We start from the raw sequence: 26,849 nt of genomic DNA, 5'->3' as shown, positions 1-26,849 counted from the left end.
AACTTCAGAGAAAAATACTAAAATTACTCAAGGTCAATTATCAGAAGTTTTATTTTTAATTTGTTGGACAATTTAGGATTGATTGATATATGTGACCAAAAATGGCAGTTCAAGAGTGTATCTGCTTTTCAGAAACACATACATCTAGATTCTCAAGAATAGATAACAATTTAGATTTCAAAAGACTTGGCTACTAAGATTTCTAAAGTAGAGATACTAACCCAACACTTTTTCAAGTCATAATCCTATGAGTTCAATTTATGAAAGAAAACCTATTTTTTGTAGATGGAGATTAAAGGAAACGTTAGAAAAAGAAGCAATCATGCAGGTTTATAAAAAATTTAAGTTTTGTTTAAAAAGCCAATTTAAATAAAAACATTAAATTGAGAACTTTTGGAGATACAAGTTTTCATTAGGAGTTATCTTATACAAGACACTACTGAATTTTAAGAGAAAGGACAAGAAAAAAACCAAAATATTTATAATGGGATAAAAAGAAAACAAAGAGTTAAAAAGTTTTCAGAGAAGATAGATATCTCTGAATAAATTTTATAGCAACAACTATCTATATTAACAATACAAAATAAAAATAAAAATGAACCACGTAAAGTAAAAGAGCCCAAGAAGACCTCCATCAAAGAGTTGAATGACTACAAACAGGTGGCTCTGACATCCATAATTATAAAAAACCCTCTAAAGCTCAGTGTTGGCCCACTTGAAAACTATCACAGAACTGCTGCTAGACATCTTTCAATTTGCCTATTGTGCAAATAGATCAGCAGATGATGCTGTCCATATGGCACCGCACTACATTTTACAACATCTTGAATCCCCAAACAACTATGTAAGGGCCCTTTTTGTAAACTTCAGCTTGACATTCAACACTATCATTCCTAAAACCCTCCTCTAAACTGACTCACCTAGCTGAGCCTGAAAGCAGAAGATGAAGCTAGGGAATACTATTCAATTAGCACAGTGTGCTCTCTCCATTACTATTTTCTCTCTATGCCAATGACTCATCTTGAAGTATCCCTCTGTTAAAGTACTGAAGTTTGCAGATGACACAACAGTCATTGGTCTCATTCAAGATGATGATGAGTCTGCATACAGAGGAGAGTAGAAAAACTGGCTCTGTGGTGCAACCGGGACAATCTGGAGCTGAACTCTCTTAAAACTGTAGAGATGATAGTAGATTTTAGAAGACACTCTCCTATTCTATCACTGCTTACAATATTAGGCAACACAGTATCAACAGTAGAGACCTTCCAGGTTTCCAGGTTCTATTAGCTTGAAGGACTTGAAATGAACACTTAACATTACAACTATCATTAAAAAGGCATAAATAGAGTAAAAGTATGCAGCGTTAACACCACAGCTTTGCCAATCTGAAACCACTCCTTTTCACCATGTTCTGTCTATTCTATGACTGCCTGATCTGTTTAGAACAGTGGTTCTCAACCTATGGGTCGGGACTCCTTTGGAGGTCGAAAGACCCTTTCACAGGGGTCGCCTAAGACCATTACAAAACACATATTTTCGATGGTCTTAGGAACCGAGACACCAATTTTATGGTTGGGGGTCACCACAACATGTGGAACTGTATTAAAGGGTCGCGGCATTGGGAAGGTTGAGAACCACTGGTTTAGAAGTTTGTCATGAAGACAATGAGATATTCTGGAATTTTTATTTTTCAGAGAACTTTCCACAACTAAATGCCTTTATATAACCAATGAAGCACATACTGACTTATTTTCGGCATTCTTTGGCTTTTTCAATTATTTGCATCAATAATGTCTCATTTTCCTTAGGCTTTATACTTTACCATTTATAATACTCATAATCCAGTTCACAATCTTCCATAAGGCATGGGTTCATAAGTACTGAGCTCTGCTGCTCATGATTTGTTGAATCAATCATTTCCACAAAAACCTTTTGAGTTAAGATGGACAGGTTAGATAAGATTTCCAGCCTTAGCTCTCCGATGCCAAATTTGGTATTCTCTGTTACAGCTAAGGACATTAGTGCTGTACTTAGCAGTATGTTATAACATTATGCGCAGGGAGGAATACACCATTAGGTGACCCTGGCCAGAATGCCACAAACACAACGAATCCCTTTAGCAAGCATTTACATGGCTACTCTATGCAAACTGGATCTCTAACCTAGAGATCACTTTGCAGGATAAATAAACTGTCACTCATCTGTTTGAAAATAAATGCAAAATAAAAGTATATACTTAGATACGTTTATTCCCTTTATGAAACTCTATTTACTAATCCACCTGAAGTTAGGTAAGTTTACTTATAATGTTCTAATTATTGTGAACCATTTAAGACTCCAAGTATTCTTTGGTGCAGATTTTGACAGGATTTGGTGATAAAGTAATTAATTTGTATTAAGAAATTTAAGTGGTCACATCTCAATTAACTCTTTTAAATATTTTAGCAAGATTGGGAGTCATAAATGGTGATAGGATTTGATAATATATCTGAGGTATGACATATGAGGCTATATTCCTAAATGTCCATGACTATGGCCTCAAAAATTAAATTTATTAAATAATAAAAAATAAAATGTATTGAAGTTATATGTTCCTACTCTAGGAACACAAAATAATATACTCTGTCCTCCAATTTTACTTTTACAAGAAGAATTCTTAAAGTAAATTGGGGTAAGAGTTAATGACTAACCCAAAGAAGTATGCCTTACTAAACAGATTGGAACTTAATTTTAAACCATTCTGTTGCTTTGTTAAGTTAGGCTCAAATTTATATGCACTTATTTGGAAGCAAATAACACTGAATTTTGTGAGTCTTATTGATTGGGTATTATTGCCTTACTTTACACTGGAAATATATCAAATCTTTAATCAGTAATTCTGATGTTCCTGATTTAGGTTCTTTAGAGAATATTTTACATTATACACCATTTGTTTCATTTCTTAAACTATAGGCTCTAATTATCTAATTTGCTGATGCTCCCAGGTGGGCAGACTTTAGCTTCTGGATACAGAATATTCAGAAGCTTCAGCTGATGCAAAACGCAGCTGCGCAGGCAGTTCTTAGGGTTCCTAGGATGGCTCATGTTATATTGCTGTTCTGTGAGCTCACTGACAGCCAGTTTGCTTCTGGGTCCAATTCAAGGTGTTAGTTATCACCTTTAAAGCCCTTCATGGCATGATCCAGGCTATCTGAGAAAACGGCTCATCCTGATGGGATTAGTTTGCCCTACCAGAAGGAGCATCCTACAGCTGCCAAAAAAGCCAACACAGTGCTGCATCAACAGAGTATCAAGATCAAGAGAAATGATAGTACTCTCTATAAGGCACCAGTGAGGCCAGATTTGGAATACTGTGTCCAATTCTGGTCACAATACAAATAAGATGTTGAGGCCCTAGAAAGAGGACAGATAATAGCAACAAAAGATGATACTGGATCTGGAGATTAAATCCTTTGAAGAGTGCCTAAATAAAGGAACTAAGTATGCTTAGCTTAAGTAAATAAAGAGTGAGTGGAGACTGAGAGGAGACTTGAAGGCTGTCACAGGGAAATGGGGGTTGGTTTATTCTCCATAGAACCTGGGGTAGGATGAGAAGGAATGGGCAGAAGCTAGTCAGAGGGAGATCCAATTTGGAAATGAGGAAGAATTTCCTAACAGTGGAACAGCTTGCCACAGAGTTGCTCGTGTCCTGTCCTTGGGAGATTTTTCAAGGAACAATTGGACAACCATTTGCCCAAAATGCTATGAGGGAATCCTGCTTTGCACAGGGGGGGGGGGGGGTTGGACTAGAAGACTCCAAGGTTCCTTGCAATCCTATGATTTTGCCTAGTTTCACAAATATAATAGAATGTAAGTATATTTTGGAAAAAATAAAGAATATAGTTTCAAAATAATGTATTTACAAATTTAGGAGTTCAATATATGAAAAGTTTCAAATTATCTGTCCTTTTTGGCCCCCAAAGTGATTTATATTTTATGGACTTGAAATTATCTCAGGACCTGACAGTTCCTAATCTGAATAGTTAATACTGCATGCCTCCAGTTAGGTCCCCCCCCCACACACACACAATTTTTCATGTTTCCTGAAATGTGAGAGTCAAATCAAAGGCACAAAGAAATATCCTGGTTTTGCCCTTAGATAGGAGATGGAATATGCAGTAGGCTAAAATTCAATTACAAAATAGAAATTATCTTTCTCTGCTATGAAAGGGTCACTGATAACCATCCATTTTATTATTATTAATCACAAACTATCCTCCGACAAAATCTATGAAGATATTATACATATATTCTAAAATATTCCTGACATTAATCAAAAACAAATCATGAAGAAAAAGATTCTTTCTATTATGTACTGTAAATTGGAAATGAACTGCAAAAAGAACATTAACAGCATTTCTTACTGAATATCTAAACCACAGTAATGCGTATGTAAATATTAATAGAAGTGACATTAAAAAAATATCTACTGCACTGTAGTCAATATCCTCTAGTTATAAAACTCACAACCAAAAGGATTAATTAGCAATGACAAGAAGTAACCTTTCTTTAATATGGAAGAAAGAAGAATTCTAGCTCTGTTACCAGGAGCAGAAATACTATTTATGATGATTGTGTTTCAGATGGTTTGAACAAACTGTATTGACCCAATTCACAATGAATTTTGTCAAAACCCACTGATTGTAAACCACAATAGTTCCGCTCACACATGTCAACAGGATAATATATATAGCGGTTAAGGAGGATATATCCCTATATCTATCTATCCAGCCTTATTTATTGAGGCCAAAGAGAAAAACTTACATTGCTGTTCCACAAAGCTTTATTCTCCAAACGCCACTTATTTTAAAGGCGGCCAAAGTGTATCTTTCTCCAAAAGCAAACGCGCAACCATTAGACAATTAGAAAAGGCAAGGGGTGAAGGTAAACTACCCCTCAGCCCGCACAGCTAAGCCCCTAACCCACTTCTTCACCGTAAACTTTCTCTTCCACCGCCATCTCGCGTACTGTCTTTTGCCTCTTTAGCCTCGACTGAGCTCCAAGCCGAAAAACTCCTGGGAAACTCCCCGAGCCCTTTGCTAGTTTAGGTCCTGCAAACGAAACGCCCAAAGTTGTTTCGGTCTCTTCCCTCACCCCTCCGAGATTCTCCAGCCGCGCGCTGCCTGCAAAAAGGAGCGCGGAATGGCGGCGGCGGCGTTTCGAGAGACTTTGGCAGCGCCTGGGGCCCAGCCCTGCGCCCCACCCAGCTCAACAGGTAAGCGGCAGACCGAGAGAGCCCCCCCCCCCTCGTGCCTTGACCCGAATTTTTTGCCTCTCTCCCCAAACTACACTCACTTTTCCGCCGCCATCTCTCCACTCAGGCCGCACTCCAAGACTTTTCTCCCTGCGCCCCTCAGGGTGAGCGAAGGCTCTCGGTCCCAAGCCAGACAGGATCAGGATGTGAAACCTGATCCTGCCTGCTTGCCGCCGCTCCTCCCCGCTTGGCGTATATTAAACTGGGCAGGACCCCGCTCTACATTCCCTCTGTTGGAGGGCCAGTTTGACTCGGGAGTGTAACAGTGTTAAACAGTTTCGTTTAATAAAAGCATTGTTGGGCTCCCCCCCCCCCCCCGCAATCTGATACCAGCATTTTTCCTTTCGGTAATCACTCGTCTTATTAGATCATGAGTCTCATATCGCATCTCGAAACTCGCTTAAACTCGAAAATAGATACCCTGGGGTCTATGATCCATCTTTTTCAAAATTTATCAAGACTTTTAAAACAATGGGATGCTACTGCAAGTTGACTCGCATAAATATATTTCCTTGCATAAAGCAACATGTCATGAAAACTCATATGAAGCCGGCCTTAGGTTTACTGAAATTAAAAACCACCATTTTCCCACAGAATATGACCCTGATTATTACATTTTCATTTTGAAACTAAATACAAGCATGCTCTCGAAATTGATATTTTGTTAGTAATAATCAAGTGGACAAATAACCTCAGGTTTATTATTCATTTAGTTTTGGGCACATTAATGCATAGAAGAAAATACATGGCTTTTGAAAGAAATAATATAAGATTATTTTTACTTATTTTTATTTATTTATATCCTGCCTTTATTATTTTTTATAGATAACTCAAAATGACAAACATATCTAATACTATTTTATGGTTTTTCAGATCTTCATCCACAGTAACTTTAGCTGTGATTTTATTGTACTACAGTAAAGTTCATTGCTAATATGAAGATAATGTCCATACATACAAGTCCTAAAGAAAAAGTGTATGGAAGCTTAATCCATTCAAAACAGCATCCTCTTCTGACAAACAAGGCAGAAATAGCCTTGGACTATTTACTATTAACTTCTCTTTGGAAACTGTGCCTAACTTGCCTTATTTCAAATATAATACAATAGCATCCCCTGGTGGCAGCTTTTTCCAATGAAGAGAGAAATCTCACCTACCTTCCTTGGGTTTTTTTTCATAGCAATCTGTTTTCATAATAATCTATTTTAGGATATTCTGCTTGAAGCACACATACTTTCATCAACTGAAACCTTTATGCTTTATCCTATTTGGGAGACTTACAACTTTTCCCCATTTCATTGTTTGGAAAAGATACATGTTACAGTTTTAGAGAAAAGTATAATAGTAATTCATGCTTAAAAGATTATAGAAAAATATAAATTATAATAATTATAAGAACAATCCTAAATAGTTTAATCAATTAAAATAGAAGTGTACAACCAAGTCATAAGTCTAAAATATCATAAATGTGATATATTAAAATACACCATTTTTATGAAACATTTCATATTTGATTTTTTGAAAACATCTCTGTTGAAGTTTTAAAACATTTGATAACAATTAAAATCAGTAAGAATAAACAAGACAAATTACGGATAATGAACAATGCATTAAGAGTACACATATACGTCAAATTTAAATATAAACTCAAATTTCAGATGTGGCACAATTCCATGTGTAGAATTATAGTAAAAATGTTTCTAAATAAGTTTTAATTGTACATTAGATTTTAAAGTAAAGTTATTCTGACATTAAATTATATTTCTGCAATTTAATAAATAATGGTTTCTTAAAGAGGATCTAAGATCTTTTCCAACAGAAAGCAAATAAAATTGTTGTAGCTGTTTCAATATATCAATGACACTTCAGTATAATTTAAGATTTACATGGATTAGTAAAATTTAATTTAAAAATTTCAGGAAGGAATTATGGCTTTCAAAAATGATTATTTTTCATTATTGTTGGGCTTTGCAACATTGCCACACATATAGAAAAGGATCTAATCTGTTCTTCTCATTCCAGGCATTATGGAGAAGTTGCTCATTTTGGCAATTGTAACTGCAATAATGATGAGATATAATAAAACATCTCATACTGATTCTCACAATATAATATTTGAAGCAAATTTAATATTCTTTTTCCATTGGAATTCCCATTGTTCCATCTCTATAGCATTCCTGAATGCCTGAAAAAGAATGAAAAATTCCAAGCATTATAGCTTTAGAGATCTGATCATTTTAGGAAATAAGGGATCTAACTAGAAATATTGAATATTATTATTTTTACTTTGACTACAAGTTTTTAGTCTAATTTACTAACTCTGGTATTTTTGCTCCTATGCAATCTTAACAATTCAGCAACTTGGAATCTCTTTGCAATAGGGATACTTCTAAATAAATTCCTCTAATATACCTCTTATCATTATAACTGCTATTTTTATTTCCTTCACAACTGATCGTTTTGTAATGCATCACTCAAAGTGAAAATGGAATGTTTATCTTTTCCTCATTTTAATAAAGATAATTTCATTTATCTCGTTAGATTAGTATAGATTGGTCTCCAAAGTAGGAGGGAGATAAAAGATTGCTTTCTCTGGACACAAGAAGTGAATATAGCATTTAATATTATTTTCCTTTTTCCTTTTAAATTAGTAGAAATTAACACATAGTGTGGGAATCCTCTATCTTGCTGAAAGAGTTAGAAAGGGGGACCCAAATGAGACAGTGCCTAGAAAATAGCTGGGGGCAGCAAGAATTACAAAATCCCACACCAAGGCAGGTGACAGAGCTACAGTATGTATACCCAGAAAGCCCCTGAAAGAAGAGGATTCATATCTCCCAAGTTTTCACCTAATGTGCAATAAGAATGTTTTAAATGTGACTTCTTGTCTTGTAACCAATGCCCTAAAAGACAAATTAAAGTCCAAACTTTCTAATTTTGTCGTTTGCTGATATTGGAAGCACCAATTTAATCTCTTCATCAAATCATGAACAAACATACTGAAGAATAGGGAGCTAAGACTGTTCCTCGTGGCATTCCATTCATTATTTATCTGCAATATAGGTAGTCCTCCATTAGCAACCACAATTGGGCTGGCAGTTTTGTCATTAAGCAAAATGGTTGCTAAGTGAGAAATCATTTGGAATGCTTACCGGGTAGCTGAAATAATGAACAAGAAGGGAATTAAAATTTGTATTTACATTCATTAAAGAGGAAGGAATTACAGGAAAGTAAGCAGGCATACCATGGAGAATTCATATTAAAAGCAATGCAATGGCACCAGCAGCCCTGACTGTACTGAGGGATAGGAACTACAAATGCCCTTCCCAAACAATCCAGAGTATCCTCCATTGTTTGCCTGGTTACTCTCTTGTAATCTCTTCCTCTCCAATATCTCCACTCTGGAAAGTGGAGGGAGAAAAACACAGGCACAGGACAACACATAAAGACTGTAATGGTGATCATGAGACAGGGATGCTGGAAAGGTCGTAAATGTGGGCACTGGTCACTATTTTTTCAGCACATTGCCAGTTCAAATGGTTGCTGAATTTGGTAGGCAAGGACTACCTGTAATATTAGTAACCATCGAATGAATTGAAAATAATTAACAAGTTTGCTATACATGTATTTATTTGTCATGCAATCTTGCCAATGTTTCTTTTCTATGCATCCTTATATACTCTGCAGTAAATCTAGTTGGTAGTACAAATTATTCTTTAAAAAAACATAGCAAACTAACTGTTCTGAGGTCAGGAAAGGTATGACAGATCTCCAACCTTCTTTGTTCTCTCTCCCCCCCTCCCCTGCTGTTTGTGTGCGTGCGCATACACACACACGTATTTTGTTTTGGCTTTCTGTACTACATGTGGGCTGATTGAAAACTCTTGCATTCCTTTAAATATTTTTGTCACTGTACTGAGCAGTAAACCTATTAAACAGTAGACACTTTAAACTCTGTTCACAATTAAGCTTTTTTTCCTATGCTGGATAAAAAATTAATTTTTAATTCTGTTGGGAGTGAAGTGAGAAAGCATTGTAATAGGGGGTCTCATGAGTTGAAAAGCTAACATTTATTTCCAAGAATAAATAAAAATATACTGCAATAATCTAAGTAACTTACTATTTCATAGTTCCAGAATACATCCTTTAAGAGACCAAAATGGTATTATGGTAGCATATTCATATAGAAGATTAAAATAACTTAAATAAAAGAATATAAATTCTGCTTTTTACCAAAGCTCTGCTTCTGCCTCTTGTCTTCTTGTGTCATAAATCCTAGTTTTGGATGATTCCGTTATGCATTAGAACCAACCCATTTAAATAAACGTTTAGAGACATAGGCAACTTTGATTCTACCAACACTGTACATACCTGTGCCTGAAAAAACACATGTATTTTTGTCAAAAAATGGTGAGATCTTTAGCAACTAATTGAGAAATATGTTCATGTCAGAAATTACGTTTAGTGTATACTTTTGGTTTAGAGAAAACATGATAACAGTGAACATGAAATGGTATGCATGAATAAAAACGTAAAGTTTGGTTGTTGAACATGGCAAAAGCAGAATATAATAGAAGGAAACTATGCAAGACAATAAATTGAGTACTAGCAATAATTCTTTAGTGAGCAAGAATTAAGATAAGGACGTATGATGAACCCTTGGTTAGTATGGATAAATTAAAGGATATTTGTGATAATGTTAGAAGCCCATTGGGCTTTGACACATTAATTTTCAGATTTTGCTGTATCATTGGATTTTGGAGAGGGAAAATGGTATTAATTGGAAAAAATAGAGCAACCAGGTTAATTTTTGTGTCTGAATAGTTTTTAAATAAAGTAACACATTATCATTCTATAGCTACTAGACTACCATAATTTGGTTTATAGTTCTATTTCCACTTCAAATGATTATAATAAATGTGTAACCAAAACCATGCTACTTGTGGACAAGAAATATTATGTTATGCTGGTACTTACAAAGCAGTCTAGCATTTTAGGGTCAGTAACAGAACAAGACACAATAGAATTAGTAAGCAATAGTGTGGTCAAAGTCCAGTGCAGATTAAAAGTCATCAAGGTTCAGTTTTGGCAGCAAAACATATTGATCCAGAATTCCTATAGTCAAGGTACAAAGCATTTTGGGTTGGATTGTCACAATAATTGCTGAAATCTGAGTGATCTAAGGCAGAGGTTATTACGAGTTACCGACTTCCACTCTAGAACTTCCAGCAGAAACTTTTAGCTGAATGTATAATAGATACAATTTGGCACTTCACTGTCTCTTACTCCAACATCATCAATACTTCCATGGGACTGAAAGCTATTTTTCTATGACAGTATCCAATGTAGGCTTGCAGAGCTGGGATCAATGGAGGATGCATTTGAAAAGATCATAGAGCAAGTGCTGGCACCACTGCATACCTCCATTCATAGAAACATACCTTCTAGTCCCATGGGAGTATTAATGACATTTGTCACCTCCTCTTTTCACACTTGGGAGTTTGAAGAAACAGACTGAGAAGAATATTGATGCTTTTGAACTTTGGGGTTCAAAAAGTTTTCTATCTTCTTGGAATACCATTCATCAACTCAGAGTTCACACTTAATGCGTAAATAGGTAGTTTCAAATGTCTATGGCAATGGTCTGCAACCTTAAACACTCAAAGAGCCATTTGGACCCATTTCCCAAAGAAAACACTGGGAGCTACAAAACCTCAGTGGGCCAGCCAACTCGATGTCCCTCCCTCCCACCCAGTCACATGACCCCCCCTAGCCACGCCTACCCGGCTGGTCATTATGGCAAAAAACCAGTTGTTAAAAAACACCCAGAACCATAAAACCCTTTTGATATCTCTCTCTCCCCCCTCTATCTCCCTCTCCCCCTCTCTGGCTCTCTCCCCCCCGTCTCTCTATCTCCCCCCCTCTCTCCCCCTCTATGTCTTTCCCCCCTCCCCTTCTCTCTGTAGCTCTGTGTGTCTCTCCCTCTCTCCCCTTCTATCCACCCTCTCTCTCTGTATCTCTCTTTCTCTCTGTCTCTCTCTCTGGCCGGCTGTGGTTGCGAGAGAAAGAGGGGGAGGGTCACCTGAAGGGAAGCTTCCCCCATGGCTTGTGCTCATTCCTCAGTCAGGCCGGATGTCCAAAAAGTTGAGAGAGAGAGAGAGAGAGGAGAGAGGAGAGAGAGAGAGAGAGAGAGAGAGAGAGAGAGAGAGACCAGCTGATGGATGAGCATCATTGGCGAGGACACTCCAGCTTTCTCAGAGCCTGACCCACCAGGGTGGGCGTGCAAGGTTCAGCGGGGCCAGCCCCCTTTTCCTATTGACCTGATCTTCTTTACTCCTCCAATGGAAAGGTTCTGCCGCCAGTTTTCATTGTAAAACGTTCTCTCGGTGGCAAAAGTCCCCCGTGCAAGTTTTACAGTCGTGGCGGAGTGCTGGGGGCTCGTCCCCCTTTCCATCATCCCCTTCTCCCAGATCCCATTCCCACCCATATCTCCCCAAGCGACCGAGGCACTTCCAGTATTAACAAGGACTGGGAGAAGCTCCAGCAAGAGTGAGGTGCCGGAGAATCAGCCCCGGCTGCTTCTCCATTCCCCACCGCTGCCAGGCAAGGAGTGACTAGGAGGGTGAGGGGCGGGGCCAGCCAGAGGTGGGATCACCTGACAGAGAGCCACAGTAGAGGGCCTTCAGAGCTGCATGTGGCTCCGGAGCTGCAGATTGCAGACACTTGGTCTATGGAGATTCTTAGTTATCCAGGTCATGGTTGTCCCAAAAGTGCTTTTTCAAAAGGCAACTGGACTTCATTTTCCTTGAAGACGTTTCACTTCTCATCCAAGACGCTTCTTCAGTTCCGAACTTGAACTAAAGAATCTTCTTGGACGATGTGCAAAGTTATCACCCAGTCCGCTCCCAGAAAAATGAAATATCCTAGGAAATATTGAAAAGGCAGAATATTACATTTCCTTGGATATGAAAAGGAAGAAACATGTTTAGAGAGAATAGCTCCTTGTAGCTTCCTGCCTCCACCCTCTTTGTCAATGGGCCATTAAAGAGTTCTCCCCTTCAGCTCCAGGGGGATGGAATTAAGGCATGATAATATTGGCTCTTTATCCAACTCACCACATGGCATCTGAGAACTCAACCAAACCTGGATTCAAAACGCAGCCTAGAGAGTTGCTCCTGTATGGCCCCATGGGAGTCTGACAACCAATTAGGAGACAAGCTAAAGATCAAAGGCCAGAGAGGGCATAAAACCAGGGACTCAGCATCTCAGTCCTCCCTTCTCTTCTTCCCAACATTGAAGCATGTGATCACCTTTTCTGTTCAGGACTCAAGCCATGTGGTCCTGTCCACCAATAAACCATCTTTCCAAGCAGCTTCCATGTCTCCAGTGTCTTTTTCCCCACTTGCAGCTGAACCCAGAAGGACATTTCTTTCAACAATGAGAAACGAAACGTCTTCCAAGGAAAATAAAAAAAAAATCTTTATAATAATAATAATAATAATAATAATAATAATAATAATAATAATAATAATAATAATAAATATTTATTTCTTAGCCGCACCCTCTCCCGAAGGACTCGGGGCGGCGTACAATAAAACATTGGAAATAAATATATAGACAAACATACATATAACAAAAACGTATACCAAAACATATACATATACATACATATACGAGGAGGAGGTGAGCTGATGAATAAAAACAATTAAAACACAATGTTTAAAAACCCCTAAATAATTGAATACAATTAAAATACCCCAAATAAAAAACCCGTCAGGAGCGATATAGTTGGATCAAAGTTGAGCCAGGCCAGCTACTTGAAATAGGTGGGTCTTGAGCTTTACACGAAAGGAGCGGAGGTCAGAGGTATTCCTAATATCCGGGGGGAGGTCATTCCACAGGGCTGGGCCCACCACAGAGAAGGCTCTACTCCTAGGCGCCGCCCCCCGGCACTGCCTAGTGGACGGCACCTGGAGGAGACCCTCTCTGTGCGAGCGGATTGGTCACAGGGATGTATGGGGCAGAATACGATCCCGCAAGTAACTAGGTCCTGAGTCATGGAGCGCTTTGAAGATCGTTATCAAAACCTTGAAACGCACCCGATAGACCACAGGAAGCCAGTGCAGCTCGCGCAGGAACGGTGTCACATGGGAGTACCTAGTACTCCCCATAATTACCCGCGCGGCTGCGTTCTGGACCAACTGTAGCCTCCGGGTGCATTTCAAGGGAAGCCCCATGTAGAGAGCGTTACAGTAGTCCAAGCGAGACGTCACCAGCGCATGAGTGACCGTGCGTAAGGCGTCCCGGTCCAGTAGGGGCGCAATTGGCGCACCAGGCGAACCTGGTGGAATGCCCCCCTTGCCACGGCTGTCACATGGTCATCCATGGACAGCCGGGCATCCAGGAGGACGCCCAAATTGCGCGCCTGCTCCACGGGGGCGAGTTGGATGCCCCCGATGGCCAATGATGGAATTAATTGGCTGAACCGGGGAGCTGGTACCCACAGCCACTCCGTCTTGGAGGGGTTGAGTTTGAGTCGGTTGTCATCCATCCAGACCCGTACGGCTTCCACACACCGGGACATCACTTCGACGGCCTCGTTGGGGTGGTTCGGGGTGGAAAAGTACAGCTGAGTATCATCAGCGTACAGATGATATCCCACCCCGAAACCACGGATGATCTCACCCAGCGGCTTCATATATGTGTTGAACAGGAGTGGCAAGAGGACCGCTAGTCTCAAAGTATAATATACAAACACATTAGGCAAAGAAATATTGTAACTTATAAATCTAGGAAAAAGACGACCATCAATAGCATGGTGGGTGGATTCAATCATAGCAACGATAGGTGTATTGATGGAATACTTGAAAGGGTCTCTTGGGAACAGATTTTCACGAGGAAAATTTACGTGGCTGTTGATAACAAGTTGATGGAATATAACAAATTAATCTGCCATATCAAACCAAATTTGTTCCTGTTCAGTTTTGAGGTCGATGAATAGACAATTCAGGTGAACAACTTATGCTGAACATCTTATGCACTGTTTCCCCTATTTATTTAAATTGTATTTATAATTGTAGTATTTGTTTACCTATCTAAGGATAGTTGAATGATGTGCAATTCCATGTCTTACTTAGCAATTACTTATTAAGGATTTGCAATACATTCACAATGACATTATTCTCCAAATAATAAACCGTTCAAAATCAAGTCTACCAAACTCAGAACGTACAATTTTTAAAACACATATAACCTTTTCAACCGTTTTTTAAAACTGGCATCCGTAATGTCAAGCCATTCCACCTACTACGTAGAGCCTAATATTTTTGCCTCCTTTTATGACGCGGAGAATTGCACAACTTCTCGCGAGAATGTTGACCACGTATGGCATCGACCTCGGTTTTGGATGCGGTTGGATAAACGACTCTTGCGAGTTGTTGAATTGCTTTCTTCGAACGCCTTCCTCGCGAGATACGCATTCTTCGCGAGAATTTCGTAGTACACACAGTGTACTTGAACGGGAATCTCGCGAGAGCCCGTGCAGCAAGGTCTGGGCATCCCCATAGCGGCAACACAGATCCTCCTCCAAGCATCAGGACGCGGCGGGCGCCATTTCAGGGAGCAGTCGCCTTTGCTAAAGCGGAGTCCGTGTGTTCTTCTGGCGAAGCTTCCTTGCGTTGCTTGCGCTGATTTTTCGAGGTCATTCTTAGTGTAGCTTTTTTTTGCCTGCTCTTGTTGCTGAGGTAATTTTTTCGTTTAAGGGCCAGCGCCCCTCTCCTCACGCGTATCCGGACCCAGAGCAAGCAAACGACGGCCGTAGCAGTATCCCTCCGCCTCATAAACACCTGAGCCAGAAGCGAGAGGCCGGCAGCGCAGGTAATAGCTTCCATATTTTTGCCGGCTCTCTTTTATGAACTATTCTGGGGAAATGGCAGCGCGGGTTCTGCGAGGCTTAAGGGTGTCTGCGTTAGGCCTTCTCGGTGGCTGGCCCATTTCTTTTTGTCTTCGATTTAATACTGGTCTGGTCAGCCGGACTGGAAGTCCCAGCTCCTGTGCCCGGGTGGGGTGGGGTGTACAGGCCTCTACATGGTGCCCGGGGGTGGCGGGAGAAAACGAGGGAAGTCGAATGGTATGGTTTAGTTTTGGAAATAGTGTTTTTTGTTTCCGCGCGGAAGGTTTCGTGGAGTACAGCTTTTTCCTGAGTCTCATGATTATGATCGGGATATATTTCGCCACAAGATTCCTAACTATTTCTTTATTGCTTTAGATATTCTCGCGGGAAGGGCCTTAAAACTTCGCAGTGTGTGCTGTTGTGTATTAACGAAAGGCTGATGACCCGAGAGAATAAGGGCGCTTAGTAAAGAGCCATCGTAATAACTACTGGAAGGAGAGTAGAAAGTCTGTTTACTACCGTGGTATTTTTTTTTGAATAGTTACTGGGCCGAAGATCTTCAGGTGGGGAGGGGGGGAGACGACGAACTTCCTACGCTATATATCTGCAGAGGTTAAATCCGTACACGTGGTTTGTTTCCCAAAAATGTGTAGTTCTTTGTAGATATTTTTAAATAAGTAAATGCACTCAATTTTTTGCTTGACAATTTGAAGATATTTCACTCATGTAATTAGACAATGTTTAATAAAAAACGACAACCCATCTTTCTTAAAAACCTGATCTTATTTTGTAGTTAACCCAGGCCTGCTAACAAGCTAACAAACAAGCTAGTTTTGAAATGCACAAAAGTTTCAACAGTGGTTTGTTGCAACCTGGGTATGGGGCAAGGTCTCTTTAGAGAATTATACCTGAGTTTGCTTATGTGAATTGTAGATTACTGTGCTAAGTCTTATGGTGGATTATGATCTGTTAACTAGATATTGCTTCTGAAAATGCATTATCTATATGGTTTTGTTTTAATTAACTGTTTGGATTCTACACTAAAAGGCCAGATTGCCAAGAAGCAAAACTAGTATTTAATTGGTCAGATCAGTATATCTGTAATAGATGGAAAATAAATATCTCTGCTGTGTGTGTCAAAAACTAGTGAATAATATTCTGTAATGTTTTAACCTATTTTAACCTAAGAAAGGCTTTTAAGCAAATACCATCAGAGTTCTGACTTCCTTGTTACCAGACTAAATCTGTATATTTAATATTCCTGTTTACTTGAATAATGTTAGTTATATTGCCCAGGATATTTGAATTGATCTGTTTGGACTACATCATTTTTTAATTTTCAAAAACATTTTGAAATATTATAATTTTCAATTTATAATACTTGCACATAGAACTTATGCTTTCAGTTAAAATTATAACTAATTCTGTAAAAAGAGATATTGGACTGATACAGTACTGGGTAAATGTTATTCTCTATGAGCATATTATTTAATTGTATCTTATATTAATTATAATACTGCTCGCTTTTCTGCTGCACTGTTTTTACTATACTGAAAGCCAGCATTTCTAACAGTCCCTTCCCATATTTCCATGAATACCTGACATTTCTCTTAAGTGCTTGAGAAGTTCTTATCTTTGAACTGCTCTATAATATAGTACAGTATCTATGCATAGTGTACTGTAGTACTGTAGGCCTATTTCAACATCTCTAAAATTGTAATTCATAATGTTTATTAGTCAGATTACCTTATGGAACTTTTATATGTTCAAACAAAGAAATAGAATACATTTTTAGAGCAGACGTGGGTGAGGGTCGGGGTTAGTAAGTACTGTTCTTTTCATATATAAAATGGCAGATCTTCCAATACTGTTTTTGTTTGAGGATAGGTTTCCCTCAATGTGAGTGTGCAAAATTGTCTGGTGTCAAACTCTGTAGTATTCATTTAAAAGTCACATTCCCCTATCCCATGCTGTTTATTCGCCATATTACTTAGGACAGTGTTGAAAATATTTTAAAGTTCAAGTGTACTTTATTTCAACCTAAAATGTAGCATGAGAAGATCACAATTTGCTACTTGTACAAGTACTAAAACGTAAGCAGTATTTTTCTGCAAATAATTATATTTTCATCCAAATATCAAGAGCTGGGATTTTTGCTGGGTTTAGTTGCTCATTTTCCAACAGGTTTATGACCTTTGGATTCTTAATAAGTTGTGTTGCAACTTATTGATTTGTGTAGTCATATTTATTCTTACTATCATTTCTACTATCTAATATGCCAGTGTGAAGTTATTTGATACAGATTTAATCAATTTTTGGACATAATTTGAAAGTGTATCCCTAATTTTATTTCTGTGACATGCTTAGAAATGTTTTCTACATAGTACTGCTTCTTTTCTCTTCCTATAGGGTTATGAATGTTTAATGGGACATTCTGGATGATGATACTTAAATACAGGATTTTTGAAGATACTGCTTTCTACATAGCAGTAGCAGTTATATATTCTGGTAGATATTTGTTTCAGAGGTAGATAATATATGAGCACAGTAGTTCTATCAATTGAGTATGTCACAGTCTGAGGCAACTTTAATATTTCTTTCATTACATTGGATTCTACATTTATTGAAAGTTTTCCTGAGAAATTCTCTGGACTCGACTTAAATGACAAATTTATAGCAATATGCAGCTATTTGGGTCCAAAGTAGCTATGAATCTTCAAATGTAAAAAGGCTTGCTGGTGCCTTCACATGGGGTTTGTTGTGCCTTTTTATGGGCCTCACAATGACCATAAAGTGTTTACTCAAAAATGTATTTTCCTGGGAGATGCTAATGAATACTTTTCATGTCCCCACATTTCTTCAAATGTGTCACTCACTTTGGATCCAAATAACTCTGCAACCCTGCAGATTTTATAATCACTTCGGTATATGTGTAATATGCATTTTTAGTTTTTGGAAAAGGTAAAAAATTGTTACAGCATTTTTTACAAATAAAGTGTTACAATAGTTTGAAATGGTACATTATATAGGAGTTCTGAATAGAAATATAATTGTTGCTGTAACTGAAGACAAATCTCCTTTTCATATTTCCTGAATTCAATAATGAGCATGCATTTCATTATATATTCTGTCTTTACACTATTTTCTCAAAAAGTAGTAGTAAAAAGCAAGATAATATGTACATATGTATTTCAATTTCCATACTTGGAAATTTCTTCTGGTTTCATCTTATATACAGTAATTGCCACTTGTAACCTTTTCATTTCACTAAAGTATTTGGTCATAATTGTTATGACAAACTTGGAAGCTTATATTACAAGTTTGCATTTGAGAATCTATACTAATTCCATACAAGTGGTTATTAAGATAGCTTGACTAATCTGTTTCGAATTTTTGACCCAAGGAGTCAATGATTCATGGCAGATTTCGGGGAATTAGAAAATCATCAAATTCATGAGGAACTTCCAATCTGAAGCTCTAATGAGCTTTTTTCCATCATAGGGATGTTTCTCCCACACCTTGGAGGTAAGGCAGTAGCATCACATGAGTTACATTTGAAATAAATTTCAAGGAAATATGTTAGATGAATAGACTCTTCAAGTAAGGAACCATTTAGACTTCACCAAAAGTGATAATGAAGATTCATTTTGTTTACTTAGAAGAATATACATGTATCACCACCAAGAGCACAGTTTCACAAATCCCAGTGGTTAAGAATAGTAACTTGATCAGGCTTCAAAAATCATTATCTACTTTCAGTACAGGATTTTAATGGGCTGTTTAGGATCTGTATCCTTTGCATTGCTTGCCCATTATTAAAATTTAGGTTTGGTATAGAACAAAGAAGCTGATCTTCTATACCACAAATGCAATATGAGCTACATTTAGCAATAATTATGTGAAATCTACAGTGAGAAATTCATAAACTATAAAATCATAAATTCATTTCATTTAAAAAAAAGTTGTGTAGAGTACATGTTTATGAAGTACTTTCTAAGATAGGAATTGACTCATTCTTTGAGAGAAAAGTACTAAATACATGGATAAGTTCAGTTTAGATCTACTTAGTGCATAGTTCTAGAGCAACATCCTTCGGAAGTGTACCACACTAAATCTTAAATTGATCACAAATACAGAAGTAGATTCTTGACTAAAGGATCTTGTTATTTTTTTTCTAGGTGTCCTGAAAAATGGCTGATGATATTGATATTGAAGCAATGCTCGAAGCCCCCTTTAAGAAGGTGAGAAGATATGCTAACAAGTTCTTTAGCAATATTCATTTAGCATTATTCATGAAACTACTGCTGAACTATAAACTAAATCCCTGGAGCCCTCATGATTTATCTTATTGGACATGCATTACGTGTATCTTACCAGTAACTAAATGCTGTTAATGTAATTATATTGTGCAGTAGTTTCACTTCAGCGTGATGAATAAATGCCCATCTATCTCTCTTTGTAGACTTGCCTAACGATATCTCACCTCTACTCCCATGAATTCACCTTTGATTCCAGTGTGAACTGTCAATCATAAGGTAGTAATTGAGTGACGTATCGCTGTACCGTGGTCCCCCTAGGTAAAACAAACAAACGAACAAAAGCACTCCTAAAGACTACCTCAATTTTGATAGACCAAGAAGGTGAATGCAATGGTTTGGGCAAACAGCAGGGTTCCAAGAATAACTTTTTCCCTAAGTTCATGACAAGCAAATCTTTAGTCTGCTTATTAATGCAAGAGGAGTTACAGCTTTTTTTTTAAAGGATGGGTTATTAATCTTTTAGCAACACCAGACAGTAATCAAAGTGTTATGTGAAAGTTGTTTCCAAAATTCTTGGATCCCTGAATAGTTCACATCATAGTAAACATGAAAGATATTTCGAACTACGTTGATTGTGACAAAGTACTCTTTTATCTAGTAATTTCTTAGAAATCTTTACCTTTCTCCGCTTCTGAGTACCTAGCTTCAGAACTAAATAGGGAGCAAATATATATATAGATTTCATCAGATCTTCATAAAACTATGAAATTATGCATGCAGTAGCACTGGCTTCACAAATTTATATATATATATTTAAAACTTAATATGCAGTTGAACTCATGGTGTAACTGGTGTGATAACTACAATAAACATAACAGCAACTGTTAGTTGATTTTGGAGTATATTTAGTGCAGCTCTTCGGTATGAGATTTGGAAAAGTGTTGTAACCTTTTAAATGTTCATGTTTTAGTATTATGTAATTAGTACTTATGTAAAATTTTGAAATGAATATAAATTGTAATGTTAAGTATATTGTATGCTAGTTTAACATGGATATTTTCCATGTAAACAGGTTTGGAAATAGGAAATATTTAGGCTGGACTGGTTGGATTTTTGATGAATGACTTGGGAGTCGACATTACTAAAGCAGTGTGAATCCCTGTTTGCTTCAGGGCGAGATGTGTGACAGAGGTGGCATCAAGCTCTTACAGTCCCAACCCTCCAACGAAAATGGGCGAAGATCTCAGGAATGGCATCGGTCACAGGAAATCGATAGTGGCTGGCTGCTAGCTTGGTCACTTGGGGCTTAGGCAGAAATATAGCCTTGGTATTGGTCAAATGGGATTATAGCATATGAATGTGCTTTTAAACTTGATATTTCTTGTTTATATTTTATCATTTAACCACTTCAGTGCTGGAAACTTCAGGATGGCTTTATTTCATTGTAAGAAAGTTTGTATAATTTAAATCATTTTTAAATAGTAATTTTCTATTTATAGTTGTATGACTTAAATGTAAGCAGCAAAGTGGTCAAAAAGTCTACCTTAATTAGTAGCATTCCATATTGAACGTAAAATTTAGTATTAAATTTTTGTTTTGTATTTTCTTATCCCTGTCCCCATTACCCTTTTGACCACTTGAAATGTTTCCACTTCGTCCTCATGATGTTCTTCTATCAACCCTGCTTAGGATGAGAACAAATTGAGCAGTGCCAATGGACATGAAGAGCGAAGTAAGAAGTAAGTATTTGCTGGCTCTTTAAATATGTACTTCTGCTTAATAAAGCATTCACGTTTTTATTGATTACTTTGGCTGTCTAACCTCCTAATTCAGTTTTTGTAATTCAGTTTTCAGGTTGGTTAAGATAGTAGGAAAAAAGTAGCAAGGGGTTTTCTATACATTTGAATGTTTTCATTTTTACATCCTTCCCAGCGTTTGTGCCTCTTTCTCTCCAAAACAAAAGACCATCTTTTCAGGAGAGAAAATGTTTACAATACAACATAATCTCAATTTTATGACGCTAATTGAAGGGAGAGGATTGCCTCTTTAAGTCAAACATTTATATGTACATTTTAGTTTAGTTTAAATGTTTACAAAATTATAATTATTAATTATTAAAATTATAATTATAATTATTAATTATTATTATGAACATTGAAAAAGTCCAAATTCACATTTTGCCCTTGCATGTGAAATTCCCCAACTGAGTGTCCATTTAGAAAACTCAGCTTTTACAGTAATAATTTTATTGCTTTTTGAGGTAATGGGATTATATTAATAACTCTTAACTTGAAATTACGATGGTCTTCTGACTTTCATAGTAGAAAATTTAACACCCAACTCTTTCCTTAGGCTCCTTCAATTGAATATCTTTCTTGCAAGCCATATAACCATATTGGAATAAATGTTGCTTTATTTTTTTAAAATATATTTCTGTGTTTTAAAGACGAAGGGAAACAATTTACTAAATTTTTATAGATGAATCTCCAGCTAAGGTAAACTTCTAATTGTACAAGTTCAGAATACACTAGAGCAGCGATGGTGAACCTTTTTTGGCTCATGTGCCATAAGCGGGGGACGTGCAAGGGTGTGCCACACCCATAAGGCAATGCACGACTCCCCCCTGCGCGCATGACAGGCGCAAGCCCCATTTTTTACATGCTTTTTTCACCCTCCCCAGGCTCCAGAGGCTTTATAAGAGCCTGGGGAGGGCAAAAACAGCGTCCCCTGCCCCTCCGGAGCACAAAAAAACCAGCCCTACGGGCAAACCAAAACTTCAGGAAAGAATTCCGGTTTGCTTGTAGGGCCGGTTTAAGCCTTCAGGGGCCTTCCGGAAGGCTCCGGAGGAGGAAAAATAACACTACGAGCAAACCAGAAGTCACTTCCGATTTGCTCGTAGGGCTGTTTTAGTTTTGAAAGCTCCGGTTTGCCCGTAGGGCTGGTTTTTTGCTCTCTGGAGGCTTCAGGGAAGCTCCCGAAGCCTCCGAGAGCCGGGGGGGGGTGGCGTTTCGTCATCCTCAGGTTCCTATAAAGCCTCTGGAGCCTGGAGAGAGCGAAAAATGGCTTTAAAAAAGGCAGAACTCAGCTGGCCTGCTGACAGGGCAACGCCTCGCGTGCCCTGACAAATGGCTCCGCATGCCACCTGTGGCACACGTGCCATAGGTTCGCCATCCCGGCATTAGAGCTTCTTATTCTTGAAAATATAATGGAATGGTTTTATTCCCAGTGTAGGCTAGTTTAGCTTCACTTTGAAAAATACACATAAACTAGGTTAAACAGCATTAATTATTTCATAATGTTGAAGTTATTACAGAAAGCATTAACTCAAATACCAGTAGCTTGTCTTCATTACAGTTTTTTTTTGTTAGTCGTAGGTTTTGTTTTGTTTTTTAATTTGGAGCTCAGTGGTTAAACTAAGATTGCTAATTCATCTCTAGTTACTCATCCTGTACACTGGAAAAGTCAAGGACCCAGTTCAGAAAGATAAGTAACTACTACGCCACATTTGTAGAATATACAAATCTGATCCGAGTTTCCTCCGTTCATATACTTTGTACTTTGAATTAAGTTTATTCTGTATGTAAAAACAAAATACAATTAATGGTGATAAATTGTAAAATAGATTTGGCAGCGCATTTGCAGACTTTGACCTCTGTAATTCTTTGAGTTTATTCCTTTTATGTTGCAAATTTATGTAGACTCTGATTTGACCTTATCCTGTGAAATCTGCCTAAATCTGAAGACCAGTCAATATTATTTAGTTTCACTTATTTTCTAATAGATGGTAGCATTTCCTACTCCTATAATTTTATAATTTTATGTGAAATGGGGGAATATGTGCAGATTTGGGTATATATTTTCCTCTGTCAAAATCAGTGATTGTCAAGCTTGGCAGCTTGAAGGTGGGTGGACTTCAACTCTTAGAATTCCCCAACCAGAAGAAATTGGCAAGATTGATAAACACTGGTCTAAACCAGAGGTGTCAAACTGGATTTCTTCGAGAACCAGATCAGCATTCTACTTCTCTGTGGGTAGGTAGGTGGGAGAGATGGGATGGATGCCTCCTGCAGCAGATTCGGCTCGCGGGCCTTGAGTTTGACACCCTTGGTCTAATCATAATTCAGTTGTACAGATAGCCTTCAATTTAAGACCACAATTAAGGCAAATTTTCTGTTGCTAAGCAAGACAGTTATTAAGTGAGTTTTGGCCCATTTTATGACCTTGTCACAGTTAAGTGAATCACTGCAGTTGTTAAATTGGTAACACAGTTAAGTGAATCTGGCTTCCCCATTGACTTTAGTTGTCAGAAAGTTGCAAAAGGTGGATCACATGTCCCTGGGACCCTGCAACCATCATAAATATGAACCAGTTGCCAAGCGTCCAAATTTTGATCAAATGACCATGAGGATGCTGCAACAGTAATGTGTGAAAAACTCATAAATCACTATTTTCATTGCAGTTGCAACTTCAAATTGTCATTAAATGAATGATTGTAAGGTGAGGACTATCTGTATTTCCTAGCAATTTTTGTACCAGCTTGGTAAACCAGCACTAATTAGTTGAAATTCCTCTGTTTATTAAATAATATTTTGTCAGGAAGATGTTATGCAACTTTGCTGTGTATTGAGTGGAGGAAAGTTTTTCCCCCCTTTGGAAAAATCAAAAGAGACTTGGAATTGTAGGCCATTAAATTAACAATTGATAGTTCTGTTCCATTAGTTGTATAATTAGATCATAACAGTACTGAGCTGAAGTTAAATGTTATCTTCAAAATGTTACCTTATCTTACACTATTATTACAATAGTTTAAAGATAGAGGTTTTATAATGTGTTTATAATAATAATAATAAATTTGGATTTATTAGCCGCTCCCTTTCCAAGTAGGACTCGGGGCGGCGTACAATGGAGCATAAAACATAAAAAATATATAACAACACCAAACGTACATACATACACAACATACCTACATACATACACGGAGGAGGAAACAAATTACATCAATAGACAGTTAAAAATCAACTTTAAAATACCCCAATTGTAAAAACCCAATAAAAATTAATATTTAAGGACAATTTAAAAACAGTTTGGAGGAATGGGAAAATTACGATTGCGATTGAGCCAGGCCGGATAATTGAAAGAGGTGGGTCTTCAGCTGTACACGGAAGGAGCGGAGATCGGAAGTAATCCTGATGTCACGGGGGAGGTCATTCCACAGGGCTGGGCCCATCACAGAGAAGGCTCTGCTCCTGGGTGTCGCCCCCCGACACTGTTTGGCGGACGGCACCCGGAGAAGTCCCTCTCTGTGTGCGCGAATTGGTCGTAGGGATGTGTGGGGCAGGATGCAATCCTGCATATAACTAGGCCCTGTGCCATGGAGCGCTTTAAAGATCATAATCAAAACCTTGAAACGCACTCGGTAGACCACAGGCAGCCAGTGCAGCTCGCGCAGGAGAGGTGTTACAGGGGAGTATCTAGTCCTCCCCATAATCACCCGCGCGGCCGCGTTCTGGACCAACTGTAGTCTCCGAGTGCATCTCAAGGGAAGCCCCATGTAGAGAGCATTGCAGTAATCCAGGCGAGACGTCACTAGCGCATGGGTGACTGTGCGTAGGGCATCCCGGTCCAATAAGGGGCGCAATTGGCGCATCAGGCGAACCTGATGGAACGCCCCCCTTGCCACGGCTGTTACATGGTTATCCATGGACAGCCGGGCATCCAGGAGGACGCCCAAATTGCGCACCTGTTCCATGGGGGCTAGTTGGACGCCCCCGATGGCCAGAGATGGAAACACCTGGTTGAACCGGGAGGCCGGAAGCCACAGCCACTCCGTCTTGGAAGGGTTGAGTTTTAGTCGGTTGCCATCCATCCAGACCCGTACGGCCTCCAGACACCGGGACATCATTTCGACGGCCTCATTGGGGTGGTTCGGAGTGGAAATGTATAGCTGAGTATCATCAGCATACAGATGATATCCCACTCCAAAACCACGGATGATCTCGCCCAGCGGTTTCATATATGTGTTGAACAGGAGAGGCGAGAGCACCGATCCCTGTGGCACTCCACATGTGAGTGGCCTCCGGGTCGAACTCTGCTCCCCTGTCAACACACGTTGCGTCCGACCAGAGAGGTAGGAGCCAAACCACCGTAAAACGGTGCCCCTGACTCCCAGCCCCTCTAGCCGGTGCAACAGGATACCATGGTCGATGGTATCGAACGCCGCCGAGAGATCTAATAGGACCAGGATAGAGGAACAACCCCTATCTCTGGCCCTCCAGAGATCATCAACCAATGCGACCAAGGCCGTCTCCGTGCTGTGCCCGGGTCGGAAGCCGGACTGGCGCGGGTCTAGATAATCATTTTCCTCCAGGTGACGTGGGAACTGCTGTGCTACCACACTCTCTACAACCTTCGCTAAAAAAGGAAGGTTGGAGACTGGACGATAATTGACTAGGTCCGTTGGGTCCAGGGAAGGCTTCTTGAGCAGGGGCCTCACCACCGCCTCTTTCAAGGCGGCCGGTAGAGACCCCTCACCCAACGAGGCGTTCACCAGGCCCAGGAGCCAGTCGCGCGTAACCTCCCAGGATGCCAGTACAAGCCAGGAGGGACACGGGTCCAATAAACATGTGGTGGGTCGCAGACGTCCACGCAACCTGTCCAAATCCTCGATGGCAACCGAGTCAAACTCCTCCCAAAGCGGTCCCTCAAGACTCGCAACGGGCGTCTCTACTGAACCACTGAAAGGGGTCCATCCCATCCGGATTTGAGCGACTTTGTCCTGTAGATAATTCCCAAACTCCTCTGCTCTGCCCTGTAGTGGGGCTTCCCGTGGTCTCTCAAACAAGAGGGAACGGGTCACCCGAAACAGGGCGGCAGGGCGGTTATCTGCAGACGCAATAAGAGCGGCGCAATGTTGACGTTTGGCCGCTCTTAATGCCACAAGGTACGTCTTCAAATAGGCTCGTGCCTGTGCTCGGTCAAATTCGGAGCGGGAGGATCTCCAACGACTCTCTAGGCGTCTCTTGTGGCGTTTCATCACCCTTAGCTCCTCGGTAAACCAAGGTGCCAGGGTGGTTCGTCGCCGCAGGAGAGGCCGCAAAGGCGCCACCCGGTCTAGGGCCCCGGCAGTCGCACTATTCCATGCGACTACCAGGTCCTCCACTCGGGGGCGGGTCAGGTCCACAGGAGGTGGCCCAAGTTCCGTCTGGAACCTATCCGGTTCCATCAGGCGCTTGGGGCGGAACCATCTAATACCTTCCAGTTCCGCCTCCTCGCGGCGGGGGGTAGCACCAGGGAAGTCCAGCCGGAGAAGTGAGTGATCCGACCATGACAGGGGAATAGTGTCTAGATCCCCTATTCCCAGATCACTCGTCCACTGGCCAGAGACAAAAACAAGGTCCAGGGTGTG

The 26,849-nt window shown here is 39.4% G+C and overlaps 2 protein-coding genes across 15 annotated transcripts in view; one reads left to right on the top strand and one right to left on the bottom strand.

Annotated features, from left to right (window-relative positions):
- The window catches only part of LOC309389330 (rho GTPase-activating protein 39-like), a 79,765-nt gene extending 74,301 nt beyond the window's left edge, over positions 1-5,464 (bottom strand). Inside the window, exons 1-2 of one of the 7 annotated variants that reach the window (XM_081947569.1) lie at positions 5,335-5,458; positions 4,974-5,090 (exon numbers count right to left, since the gene is read on the bottom strand). Coding sequence is in view for 1 of the 7 variants with exons in the window: in XM_081947566.1 (XP_081803692.1) it covers positions 5,335-5,348 (14 nt within the window). In the remaining 6 variants the exon portion in view is untranslated. Of the gene's footprint in view, positions 1-4,803; positions 4,946-4,965; positions 5,176-5,334 lie in introns of those variants that run through there. The other 6 variants (XM_081947566.1, XM_081947570.1, XM_081947568.1 and 3 more) reach the window with 6 other exon arrangements.
- Positions 5,465-14,696: 9,232 nt separating this feature from the next.
- Positions 14,697-26,849, top strand: part of RBM39 (RNA binding motif protein 39) — a 35,798-nt gene continuing 23,645 nt past the window's right edge. The window contains exons 1-4 of one of the 8 annotated variants that reach the window (XM_081946361.1): positions 14,698-15,169; positions 17,595-17,693; positions 19,364-19,426; positions 21,134-21,183. In XM_081946361.1, the coding sequence (XP_081802487.1) occupies positions 19,376-19,426; positions 21,134-21,183 (101 nt within the window). In that variant the 5' untranslated portion in view covers positions 14,698-15,169; positions 17,595-17,693; positions 19,364-19,375. Of the gene's footprint in view, positions 15,170-17,594; positions 17,694-19,363; positions 19,427-19,647; positions 19,721-19,740; positions 21,188-26,849 lie in introns of those variants that run through there. The other 7 variants (XM_081946367.1, XM_081946365.1, XM_081946362.1 and 4 more) reach the window with 7 other exon arrangements.

The sequence above is a fragment of the Natrix helvetica genome, assembly GCF_964273705.1.
Source record: "Natrix helvetica genome assembly, chromosome: 3".
Classification (NCBI taxonomy): domain Eukaryota; kingdom Metazoa; phylum Chordata; class Lepidosauria; order Squamata; family Natricidae; genus Natrix; species Natrix helvetica.
This window is presented reverse-complemented; position numbering and strand designations above follow the sequence as displayed.